Below are 27,901 nucleotides of genomic sequence, written 5' to 3' on the forward strand. Positions count from 1 at the left end.
CTGTCGCTCCATCTGCAATTCCCTTTAGCGGCGTACCGCTACATGCGTTGTTGTTCCAGCATAAAGCTGCGCGAGAAGACGGTTTTATCAGGAGTCGCGTGCGGTGCGAGAACAGCCCTCCGCGAAGATGTGGTAAGTCAAACTCTCAGCCGGGGACAGATCGGCCGATCGACGATCAGCTGATCAGCCCGGCGCCCGGCTTGTTTACAAACACCGATGCACCTAACCTGCAAATCATCTGACACATAACCTGTCAATTTTGACGCAAGCACGCGGTGTACCGGACAGTGTATCGCCCGTCAGATCGCATTTTATCTAACCGAAATCATGACTTGGGATCGATCGATCGATCGTCCGAATTTGACGTCTCTCTCTATCTCTCTCTCTCCCTGCCGCAGATGCACTGCACGGGCAATGGCACGATGGTCGACGGTGCTGTCCGGAGTGTTCCTGGCTCTTTCCATGGTCCTGTCCCTCGGGAAGCTGTTGATGCTTGCCGCCGGGACCGGAAGCAACGGGGAACTCACGGAGGCGGACCAATGGCTCACCGAGATCGAGCTCCCGCAGTATCGTTCGTTATTTAAGAAGAAAGGTGAGTCCGGCATAATCTCGAAGTTTGCGATAACAGGCTGTGCAGATAGCACCGCGTGATTCCGATTATCGGAGCTATCGCGAGCGCGATCGTAACTCCGTGCCTTTGCACGGACACGGACGGTTATCGAATACGAGATTTTGTATAGTAGATCATCGGTTATTACGGAGCAACTTCCGTGGGCATAACGTCGTGCGATAAAACGTGCATCAAGGTTGCACGCGTGATTGCGCAAAACTTTGTTTGCTACACGTACCGCGACCAACGCGCGTAACGTCAATGAGTATCTTTGCGCTTGTATTTGTAAAAATATACATGTATCTTTGTATACATATATGTGTATGCGTGCACGCGTTTGGACGCATTAGGTATATTAACGCGACGATCTTTTTCCTGTTGATACGTCATTTGAATTATCATTCGTTCGTCAGCGTTCTTCATCACCTTGGCGACGCATCATTTCACGCGACCAGCATAATCTCTCACGAGTTTTCGTGGAACTTGATGAATCTACGACGCAAACGGTCTTACAGTAAATTAAGTAGCAAAGCTCTCTTATGAAACTGACATTTCGCGTAGAATGTGCGTAGTAACGTGAGATGCATGGAGATAATATTGTGCGTTATTACGGATATTACAGAAGATGATATGATGCATCATGTAATTCGAGTTGAAGGATCCACGTGAATCCTAGTAATATGCCACGTACATCATCCACTGCTATTAATCATGTGACGTCATCTCTATTAATATCTAACCATAGGCGCATCGTACCCCTCTTTAAAAAGATTCCTTTGAGAAATTGCGATCCTTAAATAGAACAATTAATATCTCGGAAACTATGAAACTTGGAAAGATATCTCGTGCAAACATCATGGAATTTTAGATACGAATTTAGTAGCCGCAATAATTTTTGCTTTTCTTTATTAGTTACGAGATAAGTAAAAAAAAACTGGAAATTCTGTTCTCGTTCTATCACAAGCAGCATTGTAAATTGCATTAACTATTCTGACGAGCGTACAGCACGGTAACGGACATTTATTATCATGATCAGGACGATGGCGCTATTATCGGAAATTTTGACGCAAAGATTTATCGTTTGGCACAGAGTCACGGTTCCTTCGCGGACAATATTCCGAACGCTATCGATTACCCGTAAATGTGATCTGTCTTCATGATGAGCCACAGCTGCTTCTCAAAGAAGATTCGGCCATCGTAACATACCATCCGAGAAAAATCTTGAGATAAGTTTTTCTTAAATCTAAATCTACGTATATTAAATCTAGGTATTTGTCCAAATTTTTAATCACTCAATGTAAAACTTGGTAGACTTTGTAGTTTGAGTTGTAGGTTGTAGGTTGAGAAGTATTAATAAAATTTCTGTCGAGTCTAATGTAAATGTTACGTGAGAATGTGCCTCGGTAATACCAGCATATCAACAATCGTGACAAATCGATACCATCATGAAGGATTTAATTACCGGAATTCATAACTCCTAAGGTCACTCGGAAAATAGTACCAACCTCGTGTTCGCTCGCGGATAAAACGTACAAAATTCGTTATCGCTGTAGCGATATTTTCCGCGCATTTCCGTTCGATACCGTAAAAGTTCGTGGCGACCTTGCTTCGGTGAATTCCTCGTGGCAGAAAGATCCGATGTCCGATTATTGTCAAAGTTCGCGAATGGCTGTTACGAGGAGGAAGCGCATCCGTGCTCCATTAATCTCGCGGAGAGCTGGCCGCATCTCGCCGGCTCTCCGAGATTAATCGCCACGCATCACGGACGATATACGGATCATCGTTGAGGCGCTCGTTTTTCCGCGCTCTATCTCGAGCCAGGAAGGAGCACGCTGATAAAGCGATAAATCAACAGCATTGCCCGATCCTTTATCGTGCTGGCTGCCAAGAATATCGGCGCTTGCGCTCGCTCTCGCGACTCATAAGCTACACACCTCGTTATCGGCGGTTTAGTCGAGTCGCTCATCCGCGATTTTTAATGCCATTCGCGCTGGGCGCCAAGCCAGCGCGTGCACTTTTTTGCCGTACATTTGTTGTAAAATTATTACCGAGCAAACAACGCGGAAGTCGTCCTTGATCGCCGATCATCATTGTCGTCGTCGTCAATGCCGCCGCCGCCGTTGTAAGTCCTTCGAGAAAACGCCGACGCAGTTGCCGCGCAATCGAGCGAATTGATCTCATAATAATCACGAGACAAGGTAAAAACTTGAACGGAAATAAATCCACTCGGTGCACAAAAAAAATGCGAGGTCTTTTTAGTGCAGCTTGGGAAAGAAACAGTATCGTGAGATATTGACACGAATACAGCTCGTAGATGATTTATTATTACTATCGGAAAACTATTATACCACTGTGCCACACACTATACTGCTAGCGTATCATCCGTGACCGATAAACGGCGTTCACCTAATGGCACGGTTCCCTCGATTGCCGATAATGGATGTAGCGTCAAATTAATCGTCCGAAACTGTTACTGCAAACAAAGAAATACGCTCCACTTACAGCTTTTGATATACACTAAAAATACATGAAACTATACGCGAAATATACCTTGTAAGTAAGCATTAACTATGATTATCCGTCTTGAAATTAAAATTGTTTTAAAACAGATGCATCGAAAAAGAGAGAGAAAGAAAGAGAGAGAATAATTGTAATTATTGATAAAGGTAAAAAAAATGTAATTGGGTATAATTATATATATTTTGTAACAGTTTTCTCACAGTCCAACAGACTCTTTAAGTATTATTACTAAAGCAAGTGCTGTATCGTGTTTGAATTAGCGCTTAAAGCGAAATGCACTTTTAGTAGCGGTCTTTTTTTCCTGGCATTTTCCTGACCGCAATCGCCGTCAGCATTTTGCGGTAAAAGAAATCTAGAGCACCGAAAGTGCCTACGTTCTGGCCAGAATAAGTGCGAAATGACGAGGTAGCCTTGAAAATGAATAATGAATACACACGCGACATTCGGACCCATCGATCCACATGGGAGTGGATGTTGTCGGACGTGCACAGCCATTCATTTCGACCACTTTCAACAATCGATTCGTCGTCGACTGCAGAGAAGTGTGTTTGCAGACTCCTTACTCGAGCTTGTTGAAGCTGATAGCTCTGTTTGCCGTCGCAGCTAGGAACAAGAAATACTGATCCAAAGGACTTAGGAAAAATTGCGTCAAGGTTCAACGTCGAACATAAGAAAAGTCAAAGATGTCAGTTCATCACTAATTTTTTAATTAACAGTAATGTTACTGGAAAGAAAGTAGACAGAGATATTTATCAAGAAGAGAAATTGAATTAAAAAATTGGAGAAATTGGTCTTTCTTTCTTTCGGTATTAAATTAGATTAAGCCAAAGTAATTAGCTCTCGAATCCGTACTAGCTTGTATCGAATTTTGCTACACATCCAGGTAATCGAATACTTGTATGTAGTACACGTTGTGATATACGGTTCGTGATTGAGGACATTGAGTTATTCCTTTATGTAGTACCCGGTAGTATCGGTAAACATCATCAATAGTTGAAAATTACCGTTGCAATATATTCGAGAAATTCAACGATGAGGTCTTCGATTCTTTTACGTTGATTAGGTAGTTTCGTCGCTCCTTGATGAGAGATGCTGCAGTTATCGGAAAAAATAGACATCCAATTTCCGGCAGCGAACTGGTCCGAAACCAATATCGCAGCGTGCTCGAATGATGTTCCTCAGGACGGCCTGATGCCTCCACGCGAAAGTGCGAATCAAACATTTTTAACGACGTCGACAAATTACGATCTCCGCTGTTTTCCGAACGCAAATGTCAGTAGAAATATGTCACTTGAACTCGCCGAGGCGTAAGTATTCTACAATCGACTTACTTCCAAGTTTCGATATTAAAGATCGATATTGAAGATCGTGGAAAGGTTTGAATCACGAAGAAAGATCTCGGAAAGTTCAGAAAATATCAAAGTCAAGATATTTATTACGAAACATTTTCGTTATCAGTTATAATGATTGAATGTTTCTTCTTTTCAGATATTATCATAAATTTGATTTAAATGCATGAATTTTACCAGAAGCAAGATTTCCACCATGAGAAGCTTTCCTATTTCTGGATTTTATTCGAGATTCTTTGTATTTATCTCCATACATTCTTTCTTCCAAGAAGTTTAGAATTTTTTTATACAAGTATGTGTACCGCGCGTCTCTCATATTATCTTAAATTCCGATTTATCTTTCCCCATTTTATACAGTTACGACTTGGCAGTCGAGATTTAGCGAGCTCCTGTCGTCCTACTTAGTATGAAATCTTTTTGTTTTCCGCAAGAAGAGGAATGCATCTCTGTACCTGGCATTAAAGTTCTCTCTCGTGAAGCACCCTATCGCGCGATACAAAAGAAACCGACGTCATCCCTCGAAAATCGAACATTAAACAGAGTTAATAACATAATGATGCAGCTTTCAAGTAATTAACGTCGAGTTGTCGAAGCTGAAGTCTCGTTCCGCTTTTGTCTTCCCGATACGGCAAAGTGTAGAACTTCGCCGTGAGACGGTAAACGAAACGAGTCTTAGTATCATGAAATGCAATCGAGAGTAATTTGCATTTCCAGAATTCCATCTTGTTCTCGTCAAAAATTGTCGACGAAAAGGGAAAGTTGAAGAAAAAGGCATGCACATCTGCATCTCCGTCGAATTGACTCCATCGCTGAAAGGCCACTCAGAAAATAGATTCTACGGCTCTTCCGCCGTAGAATGTTACTGAAATATTCTGCGAGATGAGAATGGAACTGACATGACGTTTCGCTTGGCAATACTGCCCGACGACTGTTCGATTTTCGCGAATGTCGATTCCAATCCAGTCACGTGCCTGACGGCGCTCTAGCATCACTATACTCTCGTTCAACCACAGTTTTCGAGGCACGTTTGACGTGACTCGCATCCCTTTATATCGCCAGTTTAGCGGAATTCGTTATTTATCACGGCGAATCGCAAACTATATCTGTACACGTTCCGCACGAATTTCCTCTCTTCAGTCCCCAAACTTTTCCGATAAAATTGTATTTTTTTCTAATCAAATATTGATCATCCAGATATCAACACACGTCGCACTCAAAGCGCGCGTTGTAAACGGAAACAGCGTGGTATATGCGGGGGTGCGATGTGACACGATGTATGTGACGACGTCTTGAAGAGACAGAAGCGTGGCCGTGCTCGAAAGGCGACAAGAGTAGGTCGACGGCGTGGTCCTCCGTCGGAGGGCAGCGAGCGGAGGGCGGCATGGCCCTCTCGCTTGCCCGTGGTGGGGTTAACGTTGGAGGGTTGGCTCCGGCCGCGTAATCGTATCGCATGCAGTGGCCTGGCGTGCGTCCGCGCGAGCGCGTCGTGTAGAGAGCCGCGGTGTCAGCTCGCAAACTCGCGTCGAGTCATTCGAGAGACATCGAGTCTTGTTTCTGGCGCGTTTCTTTCGCATTTCCCTCTCCTGCCACCACGCGACTCACCCCGTCTCACCCTCTGCGCTCACGCACGCGGGACATTATGCTCGCGGTCGACGAGCGCGCCCGCGTTATCCACGATAGAGACGGCGTCCTTATCAACGACGAGGCTGCCAATGAGTCCCGATCAGCTGACTGTACGGGGAGCCTTTGACACACTGGTGGTCAGCCCGATCCTTAGCGCACCGTCACCGCTAGTAGGACCCAGCCGATCATAGGAGCGACCCGCGTTTTCGGAAGGTGCAACGGGAGCATCCTTGTCCCCACTCCTTTCGCCTTTCCGTTTTCAGAGCCTCGCACCTTGCCCCGACCTAAATCCCGTAGATCTCGTCGTTTCCTCACAGATCTCTTCCCTGCCTCGAGGGAGGTATTCTCGAGCCGTAAGCTGGCGAACGAAAGACGAATGCCGATTGCAATCTCGCAGGCGTGAATCTTCTCGAGGTAATATCATTCCTTTCATTCCATCGTCCTGTTTTCTTTCTCTGTTCGGAAACGAATTGTCCTCTGCTTTTTCCCGCCGAAAGATACTTTGTAGTACTTGCTGTAGAATTCTCCGCGGGAGCGATGCAAGCCGCCGTCGATTTGAATCGTAAGTTTACCACCGCGTCCGCTGCATCAGGTAGCGGGCGCGCACCTTTCTGCGGACTTCGCGCACTTTCGCACTCATAACATCGCACTTCACAATGTACATTAATCGGACATTCATCGGAGCTTGACCTAGGAGAATATCTCTTTCTACTTTTCCAAAAAGATAAGAAAACACTTGAGTAGATCGGATATTCTTTACCTCTCGGGATACAAAGGCGACATTTATTTTTCGAATGCTCTCTGAAATTTTTCCCTACGACAGGACACTTTACGACGCACTTAAGAGAACACGCCCTTAATTCGCGCCGCGACTTAAGCCCATCCTCGAACGCAAACTCAGCATCTTTCGCTCGGAAAAGCGCGCTCGCAAAATCTCATTACAAGGATCTAATGCGTTTTTATTTCCGAAGGAACATGGAACGTGGATACTTGAGTCACGAAAGTTCCCTCGATGCGGGCTAATGCAATCGGCGGTCTCGGGAGGAACGCCAAAGTTGCCGCGAATTTGAATTTCCGTACTGGATTCGATACGGTGGCGGATCTGTGCACGACCGGGTTTGAAACTTTGTTAGGGCAGGAGAGAAGAGATCCTGTCTCCCGAAGGACTTGATGTCACCTTTGTCGTCAACTCCGAGATTCATTTTCTTTAATCGGAATTGCAGATGGTTTACCATTCACGCACCCACAGAAAAGATTTCTGGACTTAATGCTATTACTCTTTAATCTATCATAAAATAAGATCGCTATAGCGACAATCATATTTATTATTGAAAAGAAGCATATTTTAATCTTGAATAGAAAATTCGAAAATCTAGATTAAAATAATATTGGTGCTATCTCATTAATTTTCTCAGAAGGATTTAGATACAAATTTGTAGCAAGTTCAAAATATTCTTGATTTAAGAATATTGTGAGATCTAAAAGACATCTTATTCTATTCTTGTAAGAGAATTTGTAGAATCTGCACAAAACAGCCAATATTTATGTGTTGCAATCGAAAATCGGGAAAGTGTTTCTGTTATTTACAATGAATAAGTGCAATACTCTACAAGAAATATTAAAAGATATGGAAATGTCTTATCTCGAATCTTATTTCTCAAGTAAGTATATTGTATATACTTACTTACATTTCCATATCTTTTAATATTTCTTGTAGAGTATTGCACTTATTCATTGTAAATAACAGAAACACTTTCCCAATTTTCGATTGCAACACATAAATATTGGCCGTTTTATCCGAATAAAGGACGGCGCCGAGTCGACGAGCGACTGTGAGAAAATGATGCGTCGACATGGACAAAGCCTACTATAAAGTGGCGCTAATATCAAATTATTCTACATACAAGAATATATAAGCATAAATTTGTATATGTTACTCTTGTCTCAAGACAGTAAGACAATCTTATTTAATTCGAGAGAGAAGAATAGAAATTACTGATTTAAATTAAAAATTGTTTTATTTTCATATTTTTTATACTTGTAATACGATTAAATTAGTCAAGAATATTTTTCGTCTTGTTATCAGAAATCCTTTCTGAGGGTGCGTGATTTATCCTTCATTACATCTAATAACTGCAGTCTAGTTGCAGTCGCTGTTATGTGCATAAACTCGCAATGCGATCAAATACAATGTAAATTGTTGCTTTGTTTTGTTTCGAGGTCGATCGTAAATTAGCATTAAAAGTGGGTTTGGTACCGTATTCGTTACAAGTGCGGTCCGGCGGAATTACATTCCCCGTCACCTTTCTCATTGTCGCTGGCGTAATTTATGCGGAGGTACCCTCATTGTAATGTATGCGCTTGCATTATACGAGGGTAACGAGCCGAAACGAAGCTTTCGCAAGCGAGAAGCTTACGATGTAGATTAACGCTTCGCGAGCGGACAAGATCGATTTTAGGAAACTCGGCATTGCGGCGAAAAACGTATAATCCGTTCTCATGCCTCGCCTCACGTTCTTATCTTCTACCAGTGATCTCCTGCTCCGCCTGATGTGCTCGACACGAAGACTATTTCAAGTTGAAGTTCGTGGCTAAGAGATTGCCTTGTTTCCGTCAATTACGGTTCGTATAAAAATGATCTGGCTTATGGGAATGTTTCAGGCGATTACTCCTGATTGTTCATGTGGGATAATATTAGGATTAGCCGGCTAATCGGAACTGACGCGAATTCAAATCAGGGGATACAAGATACATTTTGTTACTGCACGCGACAATCGATTTTTCAAAGCACGATATTGCACGCGCGTATTGTATATGTGTAGATGAAGGGAAAAGTATCGATTGATTCTGACCGACCTTCACCTTCAAACTTAGCACGCCAGAAAGCTTTTTCTTTAGGCTACGTTAAGAATTTCTGACACTATCGGTCCGCAATCTTAATCGCCAGAAAGGTTACGGCGCAAAAGCATCAGAGCAAGACATTATCCGCGCCGTATCTCAGGTAGACGTGAGAGCGAAGAAAAAATATCGAGTTATTTTTATTTGACTGTTATATGATGATGAACTGACCATTTCATCCCGTATCGAGAATAGATATCTTTCGTTTCTGAATTTGAACTGATAATCTGGCGCTTTCTCTTATACTATAGAAGGCATCGAAGCACCTTTCATGCTCGACATGCGAATAATCCACCACGCGAGAATCTCGTAAACACGAATCGAAGATTATTTCCATGAGCACGATCACGAACCGCACGTAGAAACTAGCGGTGGCTACAAGTCGAGTACTCCTGGAACACATCGACGAAATGGCGCGGAAACGCAAGTGTGTGGGACGGCTTAAGCGGCTGGAAGCCATTTCACCGAGCTTGATTACACAGTACTGGGAATTGCAAATTAAATCCGATCTGAGGGTCCGTGATTTAACAGCATATCCTTCCTCCCGCGAGCCATCCTCCAGATGCACCAGCTAATTGCCTCGGCACGACAGTTACCTGCGTGGTGCTATCGGCACGAGAAATCGCGCAACGATTGAAACAGTTGGAAACTTTCAACGGTTGGATGCGATAATATCCCATAGGCGAGCATTTAGGACACGCGACAGCCGAATGATCGTATCCTAAAATTGTTCTCCGCGCTGAAAAGGAAAAAAAAGCACGTGAACGATCATCGATTGCACACGAGAAGATATCCATTTAATCTGTAAACGACGCGATGCTCTTCATTCTGCATACCACTTGTGAATTCAAAAGTGGATTAATGCAAACAAACCAGTAGATGCTCGGTAGTACAGATTACGCAAAACGGGTACGACAACGCATAGAAATGATATAGCTTATGCAGTGGTTTGCGGATGCGCGTTTATCCGTTCCCATCCGGCTTTCTACTCGAAATAAATACGAATAGTGACGGATTTTCCGAGCGCAGCGAAACGGAAAACCAGTTCCAACGCGTTTCAACGGAATATACCGATCGACGTGTTTTTCTTTCGTTTCCATCGGATTTAGTCAGTTTTGCCTTTCCGAAATTTACCGAATACTCCGCACGAGCAACGGAAAACCGTTGCATTAACTACATACATTAATCTCCCGAGCAATTTAATTATCGTAAAACTTTTGGAGCTTTCGTGCGTTACTCATCGTTCCTCTACTAGAGAAACACTCTGCAACATGAACGTTATTTATTCCCGAGGAGTGATTCCATCCTCCGCGAGCACATAACTCGTCAGAGACTAAAAAGGGTTTGTTCCTCGCTCGGTAGACCAATGTCCGACTACGAATACGCGAGCTCGATTACACGCCAGGGAATAAAACGCGACTAATTGGATGCGGTCGTGTAACGAAACTCTGCATTGTACTCCGCATAATTGCATAACTCGAAATATCGTGGGCGCCTACAATGGAGTTTCCAATTAGTCGGAGCTGCGAATACGTTGTTACATTATTCTCGCTGATTCGACAAGCTTGCATTATTGTTATTAAATGCCGTCATAATGAGACAAGAGACAGTGTGAAATCTATCCCGCGATAACTGAAAACCGTGTCATGTGCCTATTCTTCCTGGATATATCCGGATAACGTATCGTGGGCCGACAGATCTTTCACGTTCCTACAATGGAATACAATGAATCTATATACGGATGCAATTTGCGAGCTCGCGAGTCCGCGAAAAGCTGCAATAACGTCAGCCTGGAAAACATGAGCGCGTTTTCTCTCGTTATCGGAGAAGCTATGTTTATAAGCGCTGTCAAATACCGATGGGACTTGCACGAAGCGATGCCGCGCGAAATAAATAAAATGTGACGGACATCAATTTTTCCTGTTCATAGAGATGCCAGTGAAATAAATGGGAAAACATGTACCACGGGAAATATACCTACCCGCAGATAGATGTGGACTTTATTTTATAATTCAGAGGTTGATCGAAACATTTATTATTTCGTTGAAATCTCTCTACCTTTGCGAATAGTATCCTGCATATATTATATGTCAATTAAGTCGGATTAATTAATGTAAGAATGTCGGCGAATGATTAAAAAGTAGCTCGTTAGCATAATGAGAAAAAGAGAGAGAGATAAAATGTAAAATTCAAGGGAGAAATCACGGTCAAGTAGATACTCGATTAAGGAACGCGCCGTACGACACGTTTTTAACGAAGTCGCGCGACGTAAATTTCGCGAGAGAATGAAATTTCATAATCAGCGGCTGCAATCGCGCGTGATGGACAAAACAAGCGCGGAAAACGCGCGATCGATCTGCCCTATCTTCGCGCAGCACGAGCCGTTCATGCATAACCATGAGCAATATGTGACATACATACGCCTCCCGGTTTTCCTCGCCCTTCGCTCCACGAGTGTCGGAAGGATCGTTAGCACAGAGTACCGTCGGAAGGATATCCGTTCGAAAAGGTCAAGAGTCCCCGCCGGGTTGCGGCGTGACCTCCTCCCTTTGTCCTAGCCCGGAAGTTATTTTCACTAGCGATGCGATGGTACACGCCATCAAAGAACAAAATGTGCTCTTCTCTGCGAAAATGCGCTAGGTATCCTCGATATGCGAGCAGAATTGTTGTGAAACACGAGATTGCGATTTGCGAATGAAAAGCAATTGCATCCGCGCGATTTCACGATTCCTTTCACTTCCCTGTGTGCGATCTAAAACGTTGAAACTCTCTCAATGTCTTTCATCTGGCGCGTAACGTTTCTCGAACGTTGCTCCAATTATTATTTCCTCTTCCACCCGTTTCCGCAAGCTCAAAATCATAAAATTCTTATATACTCTCTCCTCGTCTCATTTGTCAATTATTTCCTGAGCATTTATTATACACGTTTAGATTGAAGCCTTCCAACAAAACAAATCCGCGGATTATCACGGACCGCGGGTTCAAAATTATTATATTTGATTAAGCAGATTACTGATCTTTATTCCTACGGTGTTACAGTGCTCGTATAAAGTGGCACATTGAATCCACCCATAAAAGAAAAATCTCAGATTTTATGGCCAAATCCATTAAACAGTCTGCTTTTTTTACAGCTTGTTGAACTTTATGAAAAAAGAAGTTGTTTCAATCACTTGCATCAGGATAATTCGAAATTTTATTACGTGGAGGAAATACTTGATGGCCATCAACTCGACTCCTTTTACAATCCTCAATTTCCATGAACGTAATGGTTGTTAAATGTTTCATACGCCATTTGACGTAGTCACTACAATCTCGTTACACGTTGAACCTTGAAGTATTCTACTAAGTAAGAAGTTTATTGCCAGTAGATATTGAGTGGCAGATTGAGCTCTACATTGCCATTAAACTTTCTGCAACTCGTGCTCTATATGTTTTTCGATCTTGACAATCTCCTTGCGCTAGATACGTCACGATATATTATTTATATTTCTTAGGAGCTCTAGTTGTGCGAGGTTTTGACATACATTGTACAATTGTCCCTTAATTGCGCTTGATTAATCTCAGCAATCCTCTCGTGGAGTAATTAAATGTCCAGCGCCTATTTAATGCTACGGCTATCGAAACAATCTGCTATATTACGCGATTAAGCACGTGCCGAATACTACGTATCGTATTGTATGCATATCGGAAATCAATAAGACCGCATTTCCATTTTTCATATGGGATATACGGCGCGTACATTATCATAAGATATCTATCATCTTGTCCACGTCAATACAATAAAATATGGATTAAATGCAGCGGTGTTGAACATTATAAAATGCTATTCAGTCCTGAAGAAATCGATTGTGCTGTAGCAAGTCGTAGAAAGTATATCACATCTGCGTGCACGTTGATACTGCGCTTTCAAACTTTTTGCGAAATATCCTTTCTGCAGGCAACGTTAAGTAATAAATTTTACACGAAAAATAAAACGTGTAGGTAAAATATGAGTACGACAACTCCGCTTTGACCTGGAGTGGACTCTTGACCTCCTTTCAAAAATGCTTAATTTATAGTAATGTATCTCGTGATTGAATCGTCTCCTCATTTCATTGATATGATTTTTTTAACGCTTGATAGCCATACATTCATTAGCTAAACAAGTTTGTCTCTTTTTGATTCATGAAAATGAAACTAATAATCGTCAACATCAAAAATAATCGTCTAAGATTTTGTGATTTTATATTTTGCAATTTATTAAATACATTTGTGTGATATTAACTCGTGGAAAATAATGTATTTTATGTTAAACTATTAAATATATTAATACAATTGCACATCGCAGAATTGATTGTTCAACCATTTCCCGCATGCCATTTCTCTCGAATTTATTAAAAACCTTATTGAAAGTTAAGTTATTTACGTGCGCTAATTTAGTAGAATTTTTAGTTGCAATCGCATTGTACATCTGAGGTTGAGGTAAAGCCCGTAAAAATAGAGCACGAATGCTTCATGTTGAAACTTTTGCGCAGCATACAGTCGGCTTCTAAATGAAAATGGTAAAACTTTAAGGATTTAAATTTTCGCAAAGTTCGAACATCGCTCTTGCCGCTGTTCCGCCGATTGTTCTCATTTCATAAATCCACGCTACTCCACGGTATTACGATAAGCCCTTAATTAAAAACCGAGGATGAATTATACACGTACTTTACGCAGATTACTAAACTTACGCTCTTTACTTCGTCCACGCAATTATTGTTCAACTATAGTGCGTAGCTTTTATCGCGTTCGATATGAATCTAATTTCCGTGACAATTATTAAAGTCCGTAAATCTGCAAATGTTCAAATGTTTCTGCTCATAGCTCGACACATTTCATTTTCCCATGCTTTTCCTATATGTAAAATCAATTGTTCTTGATTCTGTCAATTTATAAATTGCTAATTAATGTTCATTCATCTGACTGCATTGGCTTTGCTTCGGTCGCAGTCGCCTACGTAGTTGTATCTGCTTCCACTTGCATTCGTGCTCGCGAATTGCCATGGATAATTGAAATTAATTACGCTTTAGCCCGTCTATTCTTTCATTCGCAAGCATAGCGGAGGCAGCCATTGTTTGGCGCGAAAGGGTGATTAATGTTTCCCATCGTTGAATTAATTCTCAGCGAGAGCATAAACGCCCTTTGTCTTCTCCGATATAGATTAAGCGTCCGATCTCTCTTTTTTTTTGTTTTGCAAAAATATACACTCTGCACTTGCGTTGTTATTTCAGTACTTTGTGCCGTACAAAGGCGGCACTTATGAAATTCACATTAATAACATTTGTCCTGTAAAGTGACGAGTAATCGCTCTTAGACTTTTATCAAATTTATAATTTGTTATCTCGCGTATCGAGAAAATAATGTATTAATTTGATTGTTTTATCAGAAAACTGATGAATATTGATTTATCACATGTTTCTTGCATAATTATATAACAGTTCCGTTAATTTTACATTATGTTCGAAGCATGTACAAAGAGTATACGTAAAACGAAAATAAAAGCAAGCTTTATTGCAGCCTGATCAAGCAATCGTCGTACGTCCATCCGAGAGTTAATCGTCGATGAATAATAGCTTCAGCGGCTCTCGAGAAAAACGACCGGCGAGATTAATAACGCGATTTCGTAATTGCTCGGTGTCACACAAACACACACCTTAATTGCACTCATTCCTCAGCGTCTCCGAGAGTTGGTCCAACTACTCGGCGTTATACTGCAATTCCGTAAAGTAACGAGCAATATCACGTTTCTTCAACGGAGAAGTTTAGTCGCGGCCATCCGGCGATCCCGCACCGCGCGACACGATCTTATCATTATACATCATAAATGTACGAAATGCATCTCGAGATGAATATCATGAAATGACGAAACCTTTCGAAGAGATGCGGAAGTCAGAATCGACGCGATGACGGTGAGCGAAACGATGCACCGTGGCCGGTGGTAAGAGCGACGCAGGGAAGAGCCTCGACAGAAAGAAAGAGGGTCAAAGAGAGAACCAGAAACAGAAATCATGCCGTACAAAAATCCGGGCTGCCGAGATGGACAACGCGAGAATAAAGATTTCCTCTCTGGCGAGATATCATCCATCGGCATGTCGCTGCGGCCCAGCGGGAGCGCATCCTCCGGTGAGTAACTACCCTGCGAGGGTGAATGTCTGATGCGGACCTCAAGGGCCGGCATAAATCACTTGATGCAACGCTGCATAATTCGTTTCAATACATACTATAAAGCGCCGTATCTGCGCAGATAGCGTGCAGATGAAATTCATTTTCTAACTGTTAAACTCTATTTAGATAAAAAGATTGTTATAATGTTGAGATAATGTTGTTGAGTAACTGGACAATAGTCTAATAAATAGATACATATGTATGGTCGAGACATCATTATTTATGCTTAATTTCTCGCGAACAGTCTCGAGCTATCAATTGTCTTCAGATTTAGAATCTGTCGTGTTATACGGTTGATTTGGTTTCCTTCAACAACCGTAACAGTTTTCTCACGACGTGTCCATTGGTAGTAACTTCTCTGCTGTGTCTGCGATCCGTAGCGACGCATTTCGTGAGCTCGTTTCTCGCGTATACGCACTCCTGCGGGACCGTCAGAGGAAAAGACTCGGCCGTGGTCAGACCGGTGCGAAGTTGATTGAATAGGTTCAGGATAACGCATTCCTTCATGAGCACTTCGGAATCGGCTACTTTGCCGTCGTCCGCGGCGCACATCCACAATATACTATCCAGCCAGTCTTCCTTTCCACGTTGTCCAGGGTGATAATTTATGCCCAAGTCTTGCAACCACAATGTCAACTAGAAAACGAGAAATTGTAATTCAATATCATCTCCATATGAATTAATTCTGTTTACTTTATAACAAATTTATCATTTGATGACTAGAGTGTCAGAGAATGTCGACGTCCGGTCGGATAAGATGAGCAGTGATACGTGATTAAAATATTAACGTCCTTCACTTGTTTTACTTCCGTTATATTATACGTAATCGAGATATTCTGGATGTAAATTCTAAGTCAAGTTACAAAGCTCAACGGGAGCATCGTAACAACATTTGTTCGATAAAGACGCAATGCTCTCACCGTTCCACGACACCGAAAAGTGAGGGGATTTCTGGAAAAGTAAAGCTTTTCGATGCCCGCCATCGGTACGAGCTGGGATGGTTCCAAGCACGTCAAACGGTTATCCCTGACTTCGAGTCCTTTGAGGCCTCGCAGATTCTCAAAGACCGTAGGTTCGATCGACGTGATGAGATTGTGCGATAGGTCCAATTGCTGCAGAGATATCAGATTGGCGAACCACCGATCTTTCACTGACGTGATGTTGTTGTACGCCAGGCTGAGCTTCTTCAAATACTTCAGACCGTCGAAGGCATAATCGGAAACTTCTTTGATGCCACAGTCGTGCATATTTAGAGAGATCAAACTTTTACTGTATCTCAGGAACGACCGATCAGGAACATTTTCTATTCGCGAATGAAAGATCATGAACTCGCTTACAGTCGGCCCACCGTAAATTACGGCGTTATTTAAAGTGATGTTGAAGCATTTCAAACGTTCGCCTGCAAATATAAAATCACATAAAGTAGCAATGACATCATATAAAAATTTTTTACACAAATAAAGAAAAGCTGATTTGATGAGAAAACCTGATGAGATGATTTAATTTGCTAATATAATTGTTACTTTTCTTTTCTGTGTGTGTGTGAGAGAGAGAGAGCATTTAATGTAAATTTAAATAAATCGCGTAGCTAAATTACAGAATAAAAGGCTCTTTGAAACGGACATGAGTGCGGTATTCTCTTTAAATATCACAGGGATATGGCCTCACCATCCTCGTAGTTGCTACTGGTGCAGACTGCAATTGCGGCGTCTATGAACACGGAAATGCAAGCGAAAATGAGAAGCGGGACGCGACACATTTCGAAACGTGTGCGACCCATTTTGACTATGAGCGGTTTTACGACTGACTATTCACCGAGAACGGATGCGAACAAGCGAGCAGTAGTTCCTCTTCGTGTACCGAATTATCGCAGTTGACGCTTCCCGTTTTCCGGCGATGATACCGGTGCTATCGGTGAAACAATCGTTGCACAAATAACTCGGATGTCATTCCCGTGTTCCACTGATTAGAAAACAAATCATTAATTAATGGTATCGTTATCTATATTTTTACAGGACACCGCGAGAAGTCGATCTCGAAGTTTTTTTCGTCTCAAGCTAATTAGACGTTCATCCATTCTCTTTATCACTAAATAAATGTGAATTATTTTCGTTTCCAATAGGCATCTCGACCCTCGCGAGTTGCGGCGAGGTCGACACGCTGCCCGAACTACCGGAACAGGATGAGGAACGTCTCCAGCGTGCTGCGCGTCTACTGCAGCAGAAACTGGTGCTACGTCAATGGTTGATGGATCACGGCCTACACAATTATTATCAAAAGTAAGAGAAAATAGTCAGAATGTAGACAGTTTAATAACAAGATAATTTTGATCGCCAATATATATTATTTAAACTCTTTATCGATCTTTCTATGATTATTTTCAATGGCATTGTTAGAATTACATTATATTAGCAACATCCACGGTAGCTTGTTCCGCAAAATCTTTTTTATTTATATGTTAGTCATCTCTTCGTTGAAATGAGAATTTGAAATTTTATGAAAATTTACTTTGTCATATATACATTGCATCTAAACGGGAGTGTACTTTGTCAGGCTGCTGCAAATGGAAGTAACGTCTTTGGCGGACGTATATTGGTTTGACGACAATGTTGCGGCACGAGCAACCTTTGGCAAGGATCTGCCGCGGTGGCTCCAGGCCAGGCAGACGTTACCTACTTCAAAGGAAAATTTAGAAACCCTCAAAGCGGATCTGTGGAGCGCCGTTGTGAAGAACAGCCAACATCAAGACGCTTGGACATGGGGTACGATGATTTACGTCGTTCTGTCGAGCTTTCTCTTCTATTTCCGTGAAATCCTGACCCCCTGGAAAGAGCGTGTGCTATCGTATACCTCGTGGATTTGCCACGATAGCAGCAATTTCATGAAGGAGAACAGCGTTTTGGTGGAAATAAAATAATCATGATTTTAGTTCTCCGAAACTTCTGCGCGTCCGTGTTTCCATACGTTTGTCGAGATTGGTTTGAACATTTCGTTGCCGTTAGACAGCATGTTTCTGCATAACGAAGAGCTTACTAGACTGAGATATTTCGCGATGTTTAAACGCGCAAAGCTAATAAATAATATCTTACATTTGCTAGGCGGTATGCTGGTAGTTTCCGTAACGGTGGCAGGGCTGGTTACCCTAGCTGCTATGACGCAGCCGGCTCTGGCGCCTGAAGCGAAACATTCTCTTCTGCAATATGTCACAGGGAAATATTTATTGCCGAGTAACTGCCGCGTTCATTTCGAGTGGGAAGAGCCTCAGCTGGTCGGCGAGACGATGACTTTTACGGTCAAAGTGAGTAAAGAGCTTGCAGCCAGAATCGCATCGCGGATATCTATATTTAAAAGTAGCAACCCGTTGAAGCGAGGCATGTATGGAAGAATAAAGTTACTATTTCCGCAAGATGCAATCCTGAGATATTTCAGATAACGGGTGATCGAATTCAATGATTCGTACCTGAAAGTGATAATCTGAAACATATAATATAATAATGAAGCGACTAGAAAATATCTTAGCTCTCGTCATTATTTAAGCGCCATAATATAACAGTTAAATACAAGGACATCTATTTGCAGTTTTATCAGCGCAATGGTCATCCGTACCCGATATGTGACAAGGACAATTTGATCGTGGAAGTGACGGAGGATACGCGCAGAATAGCCACACTAATAGAACTGGGAGGCACCGACCCTTTAGCTGCAAATACTGCGGTAGTAAAGTTTACTGTCCGCCATGCGGGACAATATCGAATAGCCGTACTTATCGGATCGTGTCATGTTCATGGCAGCCCGTTTCTTAAGAATTTTCTCCCTGGTAGGTACATCTGATACTTGCCGTGCGTTATAAACGCGCAAGCGATATTTGATCATTCGACCGTGAGAACAGCTGACGATCTTAAAGTGTAACATTTACCATAGGTCCTCCAGATCCGAACAAGACGATCTTTGTACGACAAAGTTCTACGGTCGTTTGTACAGCTGGAATAGCGCACTCGATGACAATAGAACCACGTGACGAATATGACAATCTGTGCATATTTGGACCCGGTGATGAGCCTACAGAAGGCTATAATGTCAATATTACTCAGGTAAACGAGAAAATATTACGGAAAGAAAAATCTGAACGATCTAACGATGAATCTGCTTTTCACAGATCGGTAGTATAGTGGATAAAGAACCGATGGTAGATTGTAGTATTCAGCTGGACTATGATTCCACTAATCAAAGAATTCGTTTGAAAGTCAGTTTTCCGAAAGGCGGATGTTATCATGCGACCGTCAGTTTAGCGGGGTTGCAGTTGCACAACGGAGACTTTGATATCATAGTGCTTGAGAGTACGTAAAGATATCCTGTTTATATATAAAACATACTTTCCTACTAATTTTCTATTATACAGTGAAGCTTTTATGCGTTCCGCTTCTCTTCGCATTAGGTTCTGTCGCGAAAATGGTGCATGATAACGTAACATCCAAGGATCCCGATATCTGTTATGTGGCGAAATTGCTCGGCATGCAAGGAGAAAGATTTGCTAAACCGAAGAAGGTCTTCTGCTTTATCTCGCCTAAGCAACTTACAATTAAGGAATATCTATTAAGATTTATTCCTAAAAGACTCGTAACCTTTAGACTGTGCCCTTCGACTAAGGTATACCTGTCTATCTTCTACCTTATAATATTGTTAAAATTACATGCATCAATTTTTACTTGCAACTCTACGGTGAATTTCTTCTTACAATTTCCTATTATTTTTAAATTACATTGTAGTTTCATTTTCAAAATTCAACCGACGAGCACGAAGGCTACTATCCTTTCTCGATAGACGATGGATGCCAACCTCCCGTTGAATTAATATCTCTCTATCGTGACATAATAGCCGCCACTTTTACCTTGTTTCTCTTGAAAAACATTGGTGGTAGCGAGACATTCGCCGATAAGCAAGACTTTTTCTATCATGAAGTCCGCAAGCATCATCAAAAGCATTATCACGAAAAGCTGCAAATGAAGGTGCAACGTGATAAGCTTTTAGAATCGGTGAGTATAAATTTAAAAAAATTTTATGATATTTATAAAAGTTATGCAAAACTTTAATTGATTATGCTTTTCTTGTGGAAAGTCTATGAAAGTCACTAAAGGATTTTCTGTGAGCGATTGGTGTCGAAACTTTGAAATTACCTTCCAAGGCGAACAAGGTACGTATTTTTAATGTTTTGAGAATTTCTATAAAGTACAATTTTGAGATAACTACAAGAATGTTCTCAGGTGTTGATTGGGGTGGCGTGCGACGCGAGTGGTTCGAATTAATATGTGCCGCACTGTTCGATTCGGGAAATGGCTTGTTTGCGTCATTTGGAGAATCGCAACAGGCATTGGTGCATCCAAACCCTAAACGACCGCCGCATCTTAAATTGAAGCATTACGAGTTTGCCGGTCGTATCGTAGGCAAATGCCTTTACGAGTCGGCACTCGGTGGCTCCTATCGTCAGTTGGTACGCGCGCGATTCACTAGATCATTCCTTGCACAGATCATAGGACTTAGGGTACATTACAAGGTAACATATCCAACTCTTTTTTGTCGGTATAAAAATATAATAAAATAGATAACAATTGTGCTTTTTTTATTCGCGCATATTAGTACTTCGAGCAAGACGATCCTGATCTGTATTTAAGTAAAGTGAAGTACATTCTCGAGAACGACGTTGAAGAAATGGAACTATACTTTGTCGAAGAGGAATATGACACGGATGGTCAATTATTGAAGGTACCGATTTTTAAATAACGAGTAATATTCAGCACTGTGAGCCGTTGAGCAACAATTGATGTCGTCTAGCATGTATTTATGAGAGCTTTATGTCTCGTATAGGTAGCGGAATTGATTCCTGGTGGCAGCAAGATTCGAGTGACTAATGACACGAAGCTTCGTTACCTGGATGCGCTCGCTCAGCACCGACTTGCCAGTTCCATTCGCAACGAGGTTGACCATTTCTTGCGCGGTCTCAACGAGCTAATTCCAGACACACTCCTAGGAATATTCGACGAAAATGAATTGGAGGTAATGTCTGTAAAGAGATCAATCTCTTTGGAAGGGACACTTTGTGACTGTTTTTTTTCACAGTTATTGCTATGTGGAACCGGCGAGTACAGTGTAGCGGATTTACGCGCTCATCACATAGCCAACGGAAGTTCTCCGGAATTTCTGCGAGTGCTCGACTGGTTCTGGACGGCGGTGAGCAATTTCACGCAGGAGGAGATGGCGCGATTGCTCCAATTCACCACCGGTTGCTCGCAATTGCCACCGGGTGGATTTCAACAACTGAGCCCGCGTTTCCAAATCACAGCTGCACCAACGTTCGCCAATCTACCTACGGCACATACCTGGTATGTCCTCTTCTAGGTGTATCATTGAAAGAATCTTTGCGTTATCCGTTAATTAATTTATTCTCATCAATAATCGTTTTTCAGCTTCAATCAACTCTGCTTACCCGACTATGAGTGCTACGATCACTTTGAACGAGCGTTACTGTTGGCGATCAGCGAGGGTACCGAAGGTTTTGGCATGATCTAATCAGGGAATCGTAGGATCCGAATTTTTAGTCTCGTCTAGCTGGAGTGAAACTTAAAATTAGACCAACTACGTATCCATCTCTCCTTTGACAGTAAAAGTCACGTCCTCTCGGAAATAGATCCTACTTCGAGTCTCACTGTAACTTCCTGCCTTCGACGGGGTCGGGAAGAAAGGGTAACTTCATCGCACGTTTTGATATGTAGACGATTAGAATTTTTGGAATTACCTATTTTCTGTTTACGCCGGAGACTATCAGGAACAATTTAATCTGCCGCCGATATAGAGAATGCAGTTTCTACTGAGCCACGACGACGTTTTTATAAAACGGAGACTATTCAGCAAGAGCAATGTTACCTCAACATCAAAATTGCTCAATATTATTGTAACGAGATCTAGCGTAGTCGAACTTGTAGTAGATTTTACGTAAACGGGCTTGCGTAAAGAGACTGGTGATGCAGCTAATGTTACTGAACGTATGGCATAACGAAATAATCAAAATATTGCGTAAATAATTTTATTTCGCAATAACCGTATCGTCGTGTATCGTCAAAGGAAAATTTGTGCATTTGACGAGGGGGTCATTTGAACGTTCCGTTTATCAGTATTTATACAAAGACTTTATGTTGCGTGCAGTAGATAATCTTAAGAGAACTTAAGAACGGTGAATAACACTAAGGCTTTATCTAGTCTTTTATTTCGTCTTACTCGTGATGGCAGCACAGCGATTATACGGTACTTCCATGTGGATCGAGGATGATCGATAATGTAAACTAATTAGTACATATACATTCTGTACAAAATACGATTCTATTCCGAGGCATGTATATCAGTTATTTATTATTGTTGCTAGACTTGCGATAATAAAAGTCGCGATTAAATCGTAACGGGATACCGTAATTCTACTGTAAGCATCGCATTCTGATGTGTATACGTATCTATTTAAGATGCAATATGACATGTACTTACATTAAGTAGAGCTGTACGAAATGTAGTAGACGCCATAGCAAGCAATTCGTTGCAAGAAAACGGACGAATGGCCGACGATCGTAAACGTACGACGCCTCGCAGTAGCAACAACAAACTAATCGCCTTGCCAGATTATCAGATAATACTAACGGTAATTTATTTTTATCAGTTTATCATGTTACGCAAAGGAAACTAAAAATATAGACTAAAAAAGGCATGTAATCCAGATTTATTCAACAAAATCCTGTTACATTTTTCCTTGCCTCCACTAATTTTACAAAAAAGAAAAATTTCCTTTACAAATTGCAATATCACACGACACAATAAAATCATTCGATTTATCCTTGTGGTGGCTTAACTTTTTGTCAGGTGTATATATAAAATTTTTACTACTCGAAAATTAAATATTGACTCGAAAAAAAAAGATATTTAAACGTCGTACGAAATGCAGCTTAGTGCTTGTCAATTTCCGTGCTCCTCTGCGAACGTCCGTCCTCGCCATTCTCCTTTCTTTCTCCGAACTGCTACTCTCGACCGTAAGTTCTCCCTTTCGCTCCCGAAGCCATTTACCTTCAGGCCTTTTCCTTCAATTAAAGCCCGCTTACACTTTCAGAAAATTCTTGCGCTTAAGCTCCTTGTGATGGAAATATACGAGCTGTCAAAGAATATTCATCTACGGCGGCAATGGCAGCGCTGCGCTAGACAGAAATGCGAAAGTCCGTAGAATTGATGCGCGCATAATGTTCCCAGCAATCTGCAACATCCGGCCACTCCAGCCACTCTCCTGAGACTGTCGCAGAAGTCGCTCCCTTAATTCGCTTAATTCCGTCCTAATCGAAATCATGAGATTCAGTTAGTATAAAAAAAAAACACAAAGTGATTTTACCAGAAGTATGTCTCACATTTGCGAGTTATATTCCGATTCGATGCGTCGAAGTTTAGCTTCCCGATCAGCCAACTGATTCTCCAGGAAAACCGCGCGTAAGCTCAAAGCTCTCGCGTTACCCTCACTGGCTTTCAAACGTTTCTCCAATCTGTGCTTTTCCGCCTCGGTGGCTTGCAATTCCCTAATTGTTAAACGTTATTTATGAGCTCTATAGGTCTCTACATCCAACATAGAGATCCAACTTGGAGAAGATCACGATATACCGGGAAGTGCGCTGCAGTTGTTCCTGCGTGGATTCGAAGAGTGCTACCTGTGTCGCTAATCGCAGCTGCAACCCCTCGACGGTAGATTCCGCTTTCTCCGCTCTAGCACCACGTTCTGCTGCCAGTGCCTCGCTGCCCGATACCTACGAAGTAAGTATAGTATTCTTGTAAATTACTGCATTGCAAAATGGCTGGATAATAATTTAGAACCAAGTTATTATCTCCTTAAAGAAAGAATTACATATAAAATGTACATGTATAAGAGTGATGTATATTACGTATACATACAAATGTATCAAATAATTCCGAGTATTCGCGTTGATAACAATTTTTTGTTGTTTGTGGAATCGCGATTCCAAAATGAATAAAAGTTAATGGGGCAAGCAGTATTGATCCTTCTTCCTGGTACGGCAGGAGTATTACATGATATTGAGTCACCAGCGAAACGCGAAAGGTGTGACTCATCCGCGAGCTATATCTCTTGTCGTGCATTGACCTAATGTCGCCCCGCGCGGTAAATCCTCAGATCTTTAAACAAATTATGGATGCCACGGCATAACATGAAATACATCCGATAATCTAGACTAAACTAGAGATAACAGCATATTATATCGATTTCGTGAAGTACATGCGGACAGGTAACAACCAGTAATCGACAAAAGTTCCTTCGACAAGCTTACGAAATGATAGTCATCGATGTAATCTAGCTGTGCAGCTACCGCAAAAAAGAAATAGGTCAGCGGAAGATGTTGCAGGTCGATGTTGCTGGAGATGTTTAACTTCCACGAAAGGGTGGAAGGGTGAGAAAGAGAGAATGAGTCACTAGTTCGTAGAAGGGAGTTCGCGCACAAGCCGTATGGAAAAGTTCACCCCCGAGGAGGAGGTGGAAGAGAAAGAGGTGGAGAAGGAGGCCGCAGCTTCGCGTCTCCGACGAGCATAACAATGAGTCATCAAACAATGGATCAATTTTTTACCACCACCGCAGTGGACGCTATATGACCATTCATGTGCGCGCTGAAAATCGCGAGCTTTGTCGTGGCTTACTTAATGTTGCTGAATGATCTGCAACTCCTTTCCTTAAATTTCTTGAATTCTTTGATATCAAAAATATCCAAAATAATCCATCTCTCTGATTGCAACTAATTTAAAAAAAAAAAAAACAGTGGAACCTTATCCAAGAGAATCTTCTTGTCTTCCCGTAATTTCAAAAGTTTCTCTCGATCTTTTGCCATTTGTGCGTCGAGTGCCTTCAGTTGATCCTGAGCGGTCGAAAGCTCGTTCTTCAAGTTTCCCACCGTAACCGATCGCTCCTGGGAGATCTCCTCAACGCGCTTCAAATCGGCTTCCAATTTTTCTTTCTCCTGCAACAGAACACCCGGCCGAGTGCAACTGCATTTGCAAACAATTTTATGCAAAAGTGAACTTTTTTCTAGATTTGTCAACTTGGCGTACCGATTTGAGGACGTCGCGTTCGTGCGTCGCTTCCTCCAGCTGCGATTTTTCGCGATGCAGCTCGCTGTTCAGTCTGCCGACCCGGTCGTTTTCGGCGATCAGCAATCGGCGCAAAAATTCGATCTGCAGATGCAGGTGCTCCACCTGTTGCTCGAGCTGTCTGATCTCCGCGCGTCTACGTCGCCAGGCGTTCAGAACCAGCATATGACACACCACGTTCGCTGCCTTGACCGTGGGATCTTCCGCTGAACTGACTTCGGATTCCGAGGACGGCGTAGCGTCCGTCCATGATCTACCACTGCAATAAGCGCTTCCAACATTCGCCAAGAGATCCTTGGGTCTGTCGGCGATCTCGTCGCAACGACTAGCAGTGGAACCGCTTTCTGACCTGAACGACGTACTTTCTGATTAAATCATACTTTTACAATTGACAAAATTAATATATTACCATTCAATTAGTTGTCACGTAATTACATATAATATAAAAATAGTTGTATGATATATAGTATATACAATTATTGTATAAGTATACTTTTTTTATTATTATATTTTATATCTTGCGCATTTTTAATAAGAAATATTTGTATTAATATATACATTTTCTTTCACTCGTATTACTGCTTTTTAATCGAGCATCGAGCGATTATTTAAATGTCCTAGAAACGAGAACACCGCGAAAGACTATCAATGGTGAAGCGTGGTAACGGCAACGTAGGTAGCATGCTTATATTTAGCCCCTTACCGCCGATTTGGCAACGATTCTCTCGTTTGTCTCGAGGAAATCTGGGCTGAAGCGGGACTGCCTTTATTCCGACTTAACAAGAAATCAATTTAATATATCCGTTCTCCAATATTTAAAAAAATCTTCACTACTGACAATTCTGCCGGAAACTGTCAATATTAAATATTACAGCGACTGCTAAAATTAATGTAACATTGCAGCACGCGTTCGCCTTTGGAAAGTCGACTCACTTGAGATCACCGATGTTGGGATCGGCAGCGGGCAGAGACAGGTCCATCATCGACACGCTCTTTTTGCAACGGGGAGTACCGATAGCCAAGAAACCGGACGGGCATCTATCGGAGCAGTTCTTGGAAATCGATATTGGAGTCCCGCGACCGGCCTGATTGATCACCGACAGCCCGGCCGGCAGTCTGTACGGCCTCTTGGATACGCGATGATCGGCGCATCTGTACGGACTCGGTCGCGGATGGCATCTTACGGGCACCGGGGCGCACGGCAATCTACGTTGCACGCATCGGGGCAGCTTGGTCTCCACCCTGGTGACGGCCGTGGGTCGCGAACCCGGGGTCTGTTTCGACAGGGTAGCTGTTTCTGGCATGTCGCTTCGCTCGCAGCTCGCACTGATAAGACTGTTCTCGATTGCGATCGGGATTGTTTGCGTGCGCTTTTCGTCATGGGGACGGTGCGCGGATCCGTCCGAACAGATGACTGCACCGATATATCGATATATCCTCCCATACAGCACGAAAACATTTCAGAAATATTTCAGAAGTATTTCATCTGACAGATGAAAGCATCTCATAAACATTGCAAAATGTTTCTGCAACAGTTATGAGACAACTCCGGAATAGCAAAATGTCCGCGACACTTGCATTCAAAACCTTATAGAAAGGTTGCTGAAAGGTATAGATCAATCTGCAACCTTTCTGAAATATTGCCGAAAGAGTATTAAAATAGTTGAAATCTTTTTGATATATTACTAAAGGTTAATTGAAATAATTTTGAAACTTTCCTATAATGTTGCACACAAATTACAAAGCTCTTATTAAAATCAATTGAAAATACTTCAGAAATTATATTTAAATTTATTATACGAGTATTCAGAAGATTGCAAATACTAAAAAGTTATAATAAAAATTATATATAAAATGTATTTATTATTTTTATTGTACGTTTTTATTTAATATTTGCAATCTAATTAATATAATAAATATGATTTCTGAAATATGCTTAATGAAAAAAATACATAATATATATAAGATGTATATAGATATACACATACATAGTTAAACCAAGTATTCACCAAGTTTCCCTTTAAAAAGCGTGAATTGTTGGCACATTTACAAAGAGCCATTCTTATATTATATATTTTCCTTTTTCTTCCTCCCAATAGTTGATTAAAAGGAAAGAATGATATAGATATATAATTCTCTGTTCAACCAACACTTATATTTGAAAGAAAAAAAGGATACGTGAAGATAATGCATTTTTTTGTCAACTGGTTAGCTTCACTAAAGATCGAATACTTGGTCTAGGTATATATATATATAATTTTACTTTTTACAATATTCACATTTTTTCAAATTTATTGCATGTGGTAGGTTTTAGAAACATTTCTGTTGCAACATTCCATATGACATATTGCGGAATCCTTTCAGAAATGTTGCATATGAAATGTGAAATCTTGAAATGATTTTAAAACCTTCCTGAAAGCTTTCTGTATTAATCGGTGCTGTATGGGCTGTGTGCAAATGCATTTTATTTCTCACTCGAATGCTGCAGAACTGAACGCTCGCATTTTGCAACAATTTGTACCTCGAATACGTGATGTATTCTTGC

At 41.7% G+C, this 27,901-nt stretch overlaps 3 protein-coding genes across 7 annotated transcripts; 1 reads left to right on the forward strand and 2 right to left on the reverse strand.

The window, feature by feature from the left end:
* On the forward strand, positions 1 to 22,936 carry LOC105283199 (apoptosis-resistant E3 ubiquitin protein ligase 1). Of its 5 annotated transcripts, XM_026968717.1 has the most exons (17): positions 5,933 to 6,516; positions 6,623 to 6,664; positions 14,900 to 15,144; positions 17,309 to 17,465; positions 17,740 to 17,948; positions 18,285 to 18,484; positions 18,766 to 19,003; positions 19,108 to 19,277; positions 19,343 to 19,523; positions 19,622 to 19,833; positions 19,953 to 20,219; positions 20,302 to 20,377; positions 20,448 to 20,737; positions 20,821 to 20,946; positions 21,049 to 21,237; positions 21,301 to 21,563; positions 21,648 to 22,936. In XM_026968717.1, exons 3-17 carry the CDS (start codon positions 15,030 to 15,032, stop codon positions 21,748 to 21,750), a joined length of 2,796 nt encoding a protein of 931 aa, XP_026824518.1. In that variant the 5' UTR covers positions 5,933 to 6,516; positions 6,623 to 6,664; positions 14,900 to 15,029; the 3' UTR covers positions 21,751 to 22,936. The 5 variants fall into 5 exon arrangements, with proteins under 5 accessions (XP_011344081.1, XP_011344083.1, XP_026824518.1 ...); XM_011345779.3 differs by lacking the exons at positions 5,933 to 6,516; positions 6,623 to 6,664; positions 14,900 to 15,144 and adding exons at positions 1 to 132; positions 399 to 592 and having other exon boundaries at positions 21,648 to 22,922; XM_011345781.3 differs by lacking the exons at positions 5,933 to 6,516; positions 6,623 to 6,664 and adding an exon at positions 457 to 592.
* Positions 15,283 to 17,297, reverse strand: LOC105283198 (chondroadherin). Its single transcript, XM_011345777.2, has 3 exons — positions 16,855 to 17,297; positions 16,107 to 16,585; positions 15,283 to 15,822 (listed from the first exon to the last, which is right to left on the reverse strand). The coding sequence occupies exons 1-3, from the start codon at positions 16,964 to 16,966 to the stop codon at positions 15,472 to 15,474; spliced, it is 942 nt and encodes a 313-aa protein (XP_011344079.1). The 5' UTR covers positions 16,967 to 17,297; the 3' UTR covers positions 15,283 to 15,471.
* On the reverse strand, positions 22,930 to 26,845 carry LOC105283197 (dynactin subunit 1). The gene is given in 7 exon segments (XM_011345776.3): positions 22,930 to 23,546; positions 23,619 to 23,783; positions 23,866 to 24,008; positions 25,035 to 25,226; positions 25,318 to 25,705; positions 26,290 to 26,666; positions 26,669 to 26,845. Coding segments are annotated over 7 exon segments (1,569 nt in total). The 5' UTR covers positions 26,816 to 26,845; the 3' UTR covers positions 22,930 to 23,389.
* Positions 26,846 to 27,901: the final 1,056 nt, after the last annotated feature.

This window comes from Ooceraea biroi, chromosome 3, assembly GCF_003672135.1.
Source record: "Ooceraea biroi isolate clonal line C1 chromosome 3, Obir_v5.4, whole genome shotgun sequence".
In the NCBI taxonomy this organism is placed as follows: Eukaryota; Metazoa; Arthropoda; class Insecta; order Hymenoptera; family Formicidae; genus Ooceraea; species Ooceraea biroi.